Source organism: Silene latifolia, chromosome 1 (genome assembly GCF_048544455.1).
Source record: "Silene latifolia isolate original U9 population chromosome 1, ASM4854445v1, whole genome shotgun sequence".
NCBI classification, from domain to species: Eukaryota; Viridiplantae; Streptophyta; class Magnoliopsida; order Caryophyllales; family Caryophyllaceae; genus Silene; species Silene latifolia.
Genome location: NC_133526.1, coordinates 10,264,472 through 10,275,681, shown reverse-complemented (window position 1 = coordinate 10,275,681; position 11,210 = coordinate 10,264,472). Strand labels below are relative to the sequence as shown.

Below are 11,210 nucleotides of genomic sequence, written 5' to 3'. Positions count from 1 at the left end.
TTTTTAAAAATTTGAGTTTAAATAGACAATTGAAATAAAAGAAAAGAGTAAAATGCAATCATAATTAGTCATTCATTTTCTATTTACGTAATATTACATCTCAAAAAGACTAATTACCCGCCGTAAAAATCTCTTTTCCCTCCATCTTTAACAAGAAAAACAAAAACAAAAAAACACACACAAGAAAGCAAACAAACACTTCTATGTCATTTGTTGTCTAAAAAAAGGCAAACTAAATTTTGTATGCATTTTTTTTTACCATATTTGAATTTGTAGCAAAAATGTGACAAGTCCAAATAAGAAAAAAAAATCATAAAAATTATGTTTTAATGTTTTTGGTTTAATTTTCCATCACCCATTTTATTTCCTTAACTCTAGCAAATTAACTTGGAAAATTAAGATTAAAAATCATATTTCAAGCCACAAAACAAAAAGATTATCAAGAAACTTTTACCCCTGTTGGGGTACAGGGAAAAATCTTTTACTATCAATTTGATTTTCCTGTACACCCTAATCATCTTAAATTAAATAAAAAGTTTTCATTAATAATTAACAAACCATGAATACAATTTTAACCGAAAATTTCTTCATTTTTTTACATTTTCTCCTACTATTCAACTTTGTTAAAGTTTCCTTATGTGATCCTAATGGTGCATTAACTTTGGCTTGTGGCGCGAATGGTGATGGTAAAGACGCGGATGATAGGACATGGGTACCGGACACCAAGTACCTTGCAACCCAAGTAAACTCACAAGCAATACGCGCACAATTCCAAGACCCGGCTCTTTCTTCTGAGGTTCCATATATGACTGCAAGGATTAGCGCCTCGGAAATGTCTTACAAGTTTCCTATTAATTCAACCTCAAGATATTTCATTCGTCTTCATTTTTACCCTGCGTCTTATGCCTCATTTAACATCGACAATTCTTATTTTTCTGTTTCGGCTGGCAGTATTACTCTTCTTAATAATTTCAGTGCTTCAATCACGGCTCATGCGACAACACAGGCTTACATTATAAAGGAATACTCCCTTGCGCCATTAGAAGGTGGTGGCGATACATTAGATATTGTTTTCAAACCGTCTGATAAGCATCCTGGATCTTTCGCCTTTATAAATGGGATTGAATTGGTTCCTACCCCTGATTTACTCGACTCAGCAGCTCTCGTTGGATTTTCTGATCAAAGTTTAGATGGAAAAGCGGCAAATGTGGAGACAGTTGTGAGATTGAATGTAGGCGGAAATTTCATTCCGCCTAAGAATGATTCTGGTTTATTGAGGACATGGTATGATGACACGCCGTACCTAGCAGGAGCACAGTCTGGTGTTACATTGTCTGATAATGAAACCGTTGGATTAGTAAACTACCGCGACACACCTAAATATATAGCCCCTGTGGACGTCTATGATACATGGAGGAGCATGGGGCCTGACCCCAATATTACTCTCGCGTATAATCTTACATGGGAATTTTCTGTGGACTCGGGTTTTTCCTACATCACAAGGCTTCATTTCTGTGAACATATATACACCAAGACGAATCAGAGGCCGTTTTATATTTTTATTAATAACCAATCGGCCTTACTTAGTGGAGCTGATATAATAGCATGGACCGGAGGCAAGGACATTCCTACATACAGGGATTTCGCTGTAACTATCCCAGGAGTCGAGAATCAACAACAACAGCAGCAGCTTACGGTTGCTCTTCATCCTATGGATAACAGCGATAACAAGCCAGAGTACTATGACGCGTTTCTCAACGGTCTAGAATTGTTTAAGGTTGGTGATGGCAGTAATAATTTGGCTGGACCGAATCCAACTCCATCAGAAGCACTAATCAAGGCAGACGCGGAATTAAGAAAGAATTTTGTGAATGATAAGCCTAATATTAAGGTAATTGGTACGGCTACTGGTGTGGCTGCGGCTTTTGGGATAGCCACTGCTTTAGCCGTAGTGATGTACAAGAAGAAAAGCAGGATGCCAAGGTCTAAGTCTGGAACATCTAGTTGGTTGCCGATTTATGGTAATTCTCACACGGGGGGAATGAAATCGACAATTGGAGGAAATAGTGTGGCTAGTGCACAACTTTCAAATGAAGCAGCAGCTAATTGTCGACATTTTACCTTATCGGAGATAAAAAAGGCGACTAAGAATTGGGACGAGTCTCATGTCATTGGTGTTGGTGGGTTTGGGAAGGTGTACAAAGGGGTAATTGATGGAGGCATTAAGGTGGCTATCAAAAAGTCAAACCCGTCATCAGAGCAAGGAGTCAATGAATTTGTTACCGAGATTGAAATGCTCTCGAAGCTGAGGCACAAGCATTTAGTGTCCCTTATCGGATACTGTGAGGAGGATGGCGAAATGGCTCTGGTTTATGACTTCATGTTACACGGTACTTTACGAGAGCATCTGTATAAGAACAATAAGACTAACCTGACTTGGAAGCAGAGGCTTGAGATCTTAATTGGTGCGGCAAAGGGTTTGCATTACCTCCACACGGGATCCAAGTACACGATTATCCACCGTGATGTGAAGACTACTAACATCCTCTTGGACGAGAATTGGGTCGCCAAGGTTTCGGACTTTGGACTGTCAAAGACCGGACCTGATCTAAAAGAACAAAACCATGTGAGTACCGTGGTAAAAGGTAGCTTTGGGTATCTGGATCCCGAGTACTTTAGAAGACAACAACTTACTGAGAAGTCGGATGTTTATTCATTTGGTGTTGTCTTGTTTGAGGGTTTATGCGCTCGCCCTGCGCTGAATGCCAGTCTCCCAAAGGAGCAGGTTAGTCTAGCAGATTGGGCTCTGTATTGTGTAAGAAATGGAAACATAGATGACATCATTGACCCCAACATCAAGGGTACAATCAAACCAGAATGTCTAAAGAAATTTGTCGAGACAGCTGTCAAGTGCTTGTCTGATCACGGAGTTGATCGGCCATCAATGAGTGATTTGTTGTGGAATCTTGAGTTCTCTTTACAACTACAGGATAGCGGCGATGCACCAAAAGGAGGTTCATCCGGAAGAACAACAGCGAGCGACAGCATCAACATGCACTTAAGCACTCTAGACCTTGACGACGAGGATCTGGACTACTCTTCATCAAACCAGGAGAATTCCAGTACTGCAATTTTTTCACAGATTGTCCATCAGACAGGTCGATGAACGAGTAGACCGATGCTGTTTGCGATCCGTCAGTAAGGGTTGTGAAGTTTAGTGGCATTTAACCATTTTTGAGGCATGCCCACATATATATTACTGTATATCTTTTTCGTACATTATTTAATCTTTTGTTTAGCTTTGTCGCTCTGATATCTGGGTATTAATGCACCATTCAATTTATCTGATTGTATCCGTTTTCACAAATGACTTATCTTCGTCTAAAATTGGTGCACCATGCACAGAAGAGTTGCACATTTCGCAAACACTTGCTTCTTTTTTAGCTTTGCACGAAGTACGAGATATAAAATTTGTCGATAGTTAAACTGAGAATAAACACAAAATAAGACGCTTGGAGAATGGACGTAAACAAAATATTTACGATTTGCTAAATCTAATAGTATAAGAATTTGAACGAAAATTGAAGAAGTACGATTTTCACACAAAAAATAAACAATCAACAACAACATCAGAGCCTTAATCCCAAAATGATTTGGGGTCGGCTGACATGAATCATCCTTTAGAACCGTCCATGGGTGAACACAGAACGCATACCTCAAAATGCGAAAAAAAATAGAAAAGGGAAAAAGGAAAAACAAAAGGGAGAGCGAAACATAATACAAAGTCAAGGTAAATTTATAGGTTTTAAAATCGAAGTCCGGATTTTTTTTTATAAAAACTTCAAATTTAAATCGAGAATAAAGATTAAAACGATTTTGAAAACCGAAGTAGAATTTAAGGAGCCGAAATACCTTAAAAGTAAACCAGTAAAAAATAAACAATCAAAATTGAATAAATAATGTTGGATACTAGACTTTACAATTGTGTGACTAAAGAAAGAGAGCCTTACATCAGAGCAATTAGCGTAATTACCTTATCTACTTTCAAATCCAAGTCGATTTCAGACCCAAAATTGTTCTGACTAGAGGTTTAGGAGCCTTATCGAGCACTTTGGATGATCAATTCCGCAGCAACACCCATTGCATGAAAGCCGCTAACGGCTAACAACGTGATTGCCAGCTCGTCTTCATTCCACCGCCTCAGACCCGAACTCAGGTTCTTCAGAACATTCACGTCAACTTCCAGCAACCACGCGGGAGTGCACCTCACGACCAAACCCAAGAAACCTTGAACATAAGCCCGCCATGTGGCCCAATCACAGCCCAAGGAGATCTTACCTTTGAGAGCGGTAGTCATAAACTCAAAGTGGGTAGTAAGGACCTTGGCTCTCATCTTTGAAGAAGAAGATGACGCTGACGCTGACGCTTCTACGCCCCATGATAGTACCCCACTAAGTACAGCAAAGTAAGCCAATGCATAGCCACTCAAGGTTGCAACCACCTCACCGGGTTCTTCACTATGACCAGATCTTTGTGAGGATATAAACCATGAGGGCAGCGTTTCTTTGAGAAGGGTTTGTACAAGGTTCACACCTCCTGATACCCAGACAAAGGAAGCCCCCACGGTGGCCGCAAGCTTTACTCGTGCCATGGCAGAAGTGAGGGACACCTGTCCATATCTCATTCCAAGCTTGCATTTTTTTAACTTATTTATGGTGTCACTGGATAACCCACCAGTAGCAATATCTTTCACAGACATAACCAGAAGAGGGAGAATACCTTCAGTCACAAGGGTCATGTCTCGGATGAACGGGTAAACACGTAAGAAGAATATACCAGGAGCGACTGGTCCCATTCCATTGGAAAAATCTGAGCCCAAGCCATGGCCCAGAAGAGCGCCCACGCCTCCGTTTCTACATCTAGGGGGAGCAGTGAACCCTAGAACGGAGGAAAAACAGCTTTTTAAAAGTTGGAAAACTGCATCATTGTTGCGGCTAAAGACGGTGCGTGAGGCTGAGACGATGAGAAAGTCGGTCCAACGCTTCGCCTTCTGGGCCCAGAGAGAGGATAAGATGGGCATGCAGGGCCAGGGACAGCCAGCAGAAAGCACGATTACTGATCGGCCAACTAAGTTCAAGAAACGTTCATTTGCCTTGTCGATTTTATATGTAATAGTGAGGCTCAGAAGTGCAGCTAATGGCAGAGGAAGTGTAGGATTAGAGCTACCAACTGCAACAAGAAGGAAATAAATGGCTGTAAGCGTAATGGCAAATTTTAACCCAATATCTTCTCGCTTTCTCAAGTGCCTCTAGAGATCCAACAGGTTGCATACTTCTGCTTTAGGAACGTAGTTTTAGGGAAAGAGGAGTTGTGGGCCGTTTTAGGAAATAAATAACTTTTATGTCCTAACTCTTAAAGAAACTAAAAAGTGGCGAGGACATTTTGGTCATTTCAGATAAAAAAAAAAAAACATACTATGTAACAGCTCAAAAAGGGAATTTTTACATTATATAAGAAAACCTAGTATATAGAAAATTTTAAAAGAGAGAAGCATATGAAGGAAGGGTACCTGAAGCTAGACTAGGTACACCAATGCCAGTGGCGGCCAAAACTTTATGTATTTGTTGTTCCATATAAGATAAATTTGCAGCAGGACTTGGCCAATCAGTTCCATTCATAGAAGCTGGCTTCCAGACTCCTCGTGTAACTTCGGCTGCAAAGTAGCTAAGTATGCTTGCCAAAGATGCTGGGAAAAAGTCAGCAAGATCTTTGAGCCCTGAAATCAAAAGATGTTTGTGCAGAACTCATCATATTAGTCTGTAAATTTGCCGTACGAAGTCGGATACCATATTCACAAACTTACAGCACAGACCAAAACAGTATGAAGTCAATACACACTAACAAGTAACAACTTTGCGGGTATAAGAAAGACATGAAACCTATCAAGTCGGTAGTAGTCCATGCACTGTAACTGGTACTCCCTTCGTACCACACCAAAGGTAACGTAGGGAAAAACGGAATATTTAAGAAAAGGTGGAAAAAATAAGGGTAAAGAGGGAAAAAATAGGTGGGGTATGTAATGGCATTTTGTGTAAATATAAAATGGGTATAAGAATAACTTGGTAATGTTGTAGGCCAAATAAGGAATGTTAAGTTTGGTGTGGTACGGAGGGAGTATTTAAGATAAACCAAGGCTAAAAAGTTATTGGCTTCACATTTCGGAAGGCACTGCAACATAAAGCAATTTCTAAAACCATAATGAAACTTCAGTTCAAATTGTTAGATTGATAAGGACCTCAAAGCAAGCATCACAAACACAACCTAATATCCATTCTATGCGAATAAATGAAAAAAATCAGACATGTTTCAATTTGACACGACGAGAAGGGTCAGCATCCTAAAAAGAGATCCCCTAAACACATCACGGTTGTATCACAGGCTGATTAAATGACAATTGTGGTCATGGAGATAAAAAAAAAAAAAAAACTGTTGTGTTGTATGTATCACCATGATGACCAACCTACCACTTTCCTAAGTATTTTCTCAAAACAACAATTTATGGACATATGAGGCCTCATGAATAAATTTTTTTATGTATCATCAATTCACCATGACCAACCTGCCACTTTCCAAGGCTTCTCGGAAAATAACAATTTATGCACAGATGAGGTTTCATGACTAATACTCCGTCCACATCTTATTGTCCCTCCCACATTCTATTTTGGTCCACAAATTTTCTTCCTCCCATTTGAGAACTTTCCTTATTTGGCAAATATTAACAAACTAAGACCACATCTTATCTCCCTAAGATATACGAGAACATATTAAGAGATTAATACACCCACTTATCTCCCTAAGACACCCATCCCAGCCCCCACTTCACCTACATCTACCTCTGCCTCCACTTCCTCCACCACACACGCACCGCCAGCCACCCTCCACTACTACCATCGCAACATTCGCACCCTGCAAGCGATATCGCCAGCCCACCGTCGTTGGCGATCCACCCACTCCACCCATTAACCACCCCTTTCCCCTATTCAACACCTAATAACCACCACACCCAAACCCTAGAAAACCCTCCGCCAACCCCGAAGACACCACATCTGGTATTTTTTCGGGGGTTGGGGAAGGGATTTCGGTGGTGAGGGAGTGTTTCTAGGGTTTAAGTGTGGTAGTTATAGGGTGGGGGTGGGGAACAATGGTGAAGAGGAGGTCGGCTAATCTAGATTACAAGGTGGGAGGTTGGCGGCGATGGTTACACGGCACCAGGAATGACGGTGGGTGGAGCTTCCAAGAAACAAATAGCTTCCTATGCTGTTCGGACATCAAGCTCGGGTTTATAAGGTTACATCAATCAATCAATACTATATAAGTATATATATAATCTGGAAAACAAGGGACTTCAATGTAATTAAATAGATCTATACAAATTAATTATACTATATAGTTTTAACTTTTAATCGATAGCGCTGTGTGATAAACCTGACGAAGGGACTTAAATGTAAATATTACATATTTTTGGTTGAAGTATAAATTTAGAGAACACCAGAATATGGTTATTTTCCTTAAGATAAACATGCTGCACTTATGATATTAATTAGTATAAAGATGTTAATTATTGAACATACACAAATATAATATATGTTATATTTTGGAAAGTATTAAAAGTAAATAAATCAAGCTAGATTTCCATAAAAAATATAATATTCCATAATTATTTTGATTCGATTTAATGCATATAAATAATATATTTATATAAATATATAAGCCTCTTAAAATTACATGCCTAAATAGTAAAAATAATTCTGTTAGTAGTGAAAAGAATTGTAGTAATATTGGATATAGTAATATAATAGTAATCACTCATCATTTGAATAGTCAAAGTAACAATATTAGCAGCAGCGAACGAAAGTAGTGAAAGTAATAGAAGTAACAACGGGAGTAATGAAATTATCAATATTAATGTGGCAGTAGTGAAAGTAACAATAATTACGGCGAGAGTAGTGAAAGTAACAGTAGTAATAACGAATGTAATAAAAGTAACAATACTAACAACAAAAGAATGTATATATGAACAATTAGCTAACAAATCGATGTAAGTAAAATATTAATAGCGGGAGTAGTGAATTTGTCTCGTAATTTATTTCATCGTAATTTTAAGATATGTCATAGAAAAAATATATTAATTATAAATAGGATATTCTACGGTGTACCCCTGAGTTTTTCGGTTTTCTATGTTGTACCCCTCCTTTTTTTACATTCTATATTGTACCCCTAAACTTCGTACTTATTTCTTCATCATGACCTCATTTAACTCTCCATTAACTTTATCACTATCAAACAACCGTAATTTGACCTTTATTCTAACTTATTAATATTGTATCATCATCCTATATGAGAAACATCACAAATCACTTTTAAAAGGCACGAACTACTATTAAAAACATCTGTTATCATTCATGACATGATGATGGAGATTTGATGAACTTTTAGTTAGTTTCGTATACTGTTTGGTGGGTTAATGAGTAATTCGGCGAACTAATAAGTAAATGAGTAGGTTATTGATGAGTAGTATTTTGGTAGCTTTTACCCCGCATTTATAGCTTATTCCGACTCGATTTTGTGTGCTTAATTGTTTAATAGCTCATTCTATTAATTAATTTATAATAATTCGCCGCATTAGTTATATTTAATAATTAGTCGGATCTTAATAATATTAATATTTAATAATTCAATTTTATTTATCGCGAATAAATATATATATTTATTAATGTATTAGTTTTACCATAAATGTTATATAAATAATGCCTTGCTTTTGTTTGTTTACTTATTTGTAGGAGTCGAGTGGACGGAAATCGAGTGCTAAACAAATAAAGACGGGTTTTGCATTGATCAAACGTGAGAAGTCAATTTTGATAAAGTCAAAGGGTTGACCTTTGGCAAACTACTCCTCCCTCCTTCATTCATCTCGTGCTCTCCAACACCATGGCTCCCCATTCCATCATCACCTCCATTATCAATTCCGAACTCGGAATTAAAACACGAGTTGAGATCATCATCAACCCACCTGTAACACCATGGCAGCACGACAACTCCACCTGCCCCCTCATTACTCAACCACCATTTTCATTCACTTCCACCTCCATTAACAAACCTCATCACCATCATTTGCCCCGTACCTCATCAACAATTCACCATGCATCGGCCACCAGCAATCTGCATCTCCACCATTAAACCCGCACCTCCATTCCTCACCTTATTCGTCACCAACAAGCAGCAAACCCGACTCCCTCACCACAAATACACAACGAGCAGGCACCATGGCTGAACCCACTCTGCCGCCATTAAACATCCTCAACTCACCTGCCCTGCAATTTATCATCATCACCAACTCAACGACAACCTTCAAACCACCACGACATCATCAATCAACACCATTCCTGCATCAAACAACCCGCAAACACCTGCATCACCATTTCGTCACCATTCATACACATCAATTTGTTCATCAGCAGCCACCAGGCCAGCCTCCACCGTCATTGTTCATCATCACCACTCCAATCAACAACATCGACAACAACCAACAACAACAGCCCATTAATCCATCTCCACCATTGGCACCATCACTGAATTATTCAAAGTCGAAATCGAAACCGGGTCAATTTGAAGTCAATGCTGCTCCATGCCGGTACCCCGGCAGCCGACTCCTTCAACCGGTAGCCACAACATCAATTTTTCCTCCTTTTGTTGAAGACTCGCTACCGGTCAGAGCCACCGGCAGCCGGCCTACCGGCACGCAACACCCCAAATCCTCATCTCGCATAATCTCTCTTTGCTCTCTACGGTTGCCCGGCGACAGTATAGCATAGACTTCACCCCATTTAATTCAACCCCTTTCTTCAAACACGCTAGCTGCCAAGACTCACCTTGACCGCGGTGTAGCCGGGCGAAGCTCCCATTCTTTGCGTTTGTGCGTCTTTGGTTTCTTCCCCCTTTTCAATTGTTGATGAACCGTGTCTTTAGTTTGTGAGGTCAATGTGTCAATTAGATTGACTTTTATTAAGATTATTATTAACTATTATTATTATTATTATTATTATTAATTATTATTATTATTATTGTTAGTAGTAGTAATTAGTAGGAGTAGTATATAAAGACACTACCTTACATTAGACACTACCCTTAGACATTAGATAGAAAATTAGATTAGTTTATCTTTCTCTCAACAATTGTAGAACCCTAATATTTACTCTCTCTTTTTCATTCAATAAAATTTGCAATCTTTCTTTAATTATTAGTTAAATTCTTCCTTTGTTTATGCAAGTTCTTCATCTCTCACTAGTATACAATTAGTATTTTGGGTTGTATTTGAAGATTAGAAGAAATTCATTCTTCCATTATTGTCCAAGATTGTTACTTTCCTCTTTGTTGGTACAATTCTCATCTTTTGTTTACATTATTTTCATTTGTTTACATTTCTTATGTTGGTTAATTGTTATTCATTCAAAGTTCCCATCTTTATCATGTTTACAATGTTTACTTGTTTATTGTTGCAATTTGTTGTTAATTTCTCACCCATGAACATGTGTGAGTAGTTTTATCTAAGGTCATAGGGGGAATTTGGGTAATTAAGGGGATGAATTTGGGTTGTTAACCTTTTGAATTGGGTGATTATTTGGTTTCTACTCTTAATGCATTTGAAGTGTTTGTGGAAATGCCTCAATGAAAATTGGACATTTTATTAACATGTTTGGCTTACCTTGGTGCATTGTGCTATTAGATAGTTTTAGAAGTGCTTATCGATGAGTTTTAATGAAAGTTAGAACATCTCTTTGATGCATTCGATCCGTCTTGGTGCTCATGCTATTGGGTAGTCTTAATGCTTTATTTGTAGCTAGTTCATCTCGATCAAGTGACAACTTATTGAGGAGCTTAAGGTGACTAAGAAATTAGTCTTAAACCCTTGACCACTATTATTACCCTTTTCTTGTTAGACCTTGTTTCTCCCCCCTAATTGCCCTTTGTGAACCCAAAGACCTTAGCCTTCCATCAATTGAATACAATCCCATTTAGTTTAATTTAACTTGTTTGCATCTTAGTTTTAGATAAATCAACATCTTATTTTGTTTGACTAAACTAAAGACTTAAACAAACCAAGTATCTAACCCCCGCCATCTTCGTGTTCGACACCTAATTATACTACTTAA

At 38.4% G+C, this 11,210-nt stretch overlaps 2 protein-coding genes across 2 annotated transcripts; one reads left to right on the top strand and one right to left on the bottom strand.

Annotated features, from left to right (window-relative positions):
* The first annotated feature begins 390 nt into the window (after positions 1-390).
* Positions 391-3,423, top strand: LOC141598038 (receptor-like protein kinase ANXUR2). Its single transcript, XM_074418061.1, has one exon. The coding sequence runs from the start codon at positions 560-562 to the stop codon at positions 3,164-3,166; it is 2,607 nt and encodes an 868-aa protein (XP_074274162.1). The 5' UTR covers positions 391-559; the 3' UTR covers positions 3,167-3,423.
* A 515-nt stretch (positions 3,424-3,938) lies between these two features.
* LOC141598054 (mediator of RNA polymerase II transcription subunit 33B-like) lies at positions 3,939-7,436 on the bottom strand. The gene is made up of 2 exons (XM_074418062.1): positions 5,570-7,436; positions 3,939-5,229 (listed from the first exon to the last, which is right to left on the bottom strand). The coding sequence occupies exons 1-2, from the start codon at positions 5,676-5,678 to the stop codon at positions 4,100-4,102; spliced, it is 1,239 nt and encodes a 412-aa protein (XP_074274163.1). The 5' UTR covers positions 5,679-7,436; the 3' UTR covers positions 3,939-4,099.
* Between the last annotated feature and the right edge of the window lie 3,774 nt (positions 7,437-11,210).

Excerpts from the sequence above, each read along its gene's own strand:
- LOC141598038 (XM_074418061.1), top strand. The coding sequence starts at position 560 with ATGAATACAATTTTAACCGAAAATTTCTTCATTTTTTTACATTTTCTC.
- LOC141598054 (XM_074418062.1), bottom strand. The coding sequence starts at position 5,678 with ATGAATGGAACTGATTGGCCAAGTCCTGCTGCAAATTTATCTTATATG. Across the intron at positions 5,230-5,569 it reads TGTACCTAGTCTAGCTTCAG|TTGGTAGCTCTAATCCTACA; the intron begins GTACCCTTCCTT and ends TTCTTGTTGCAG.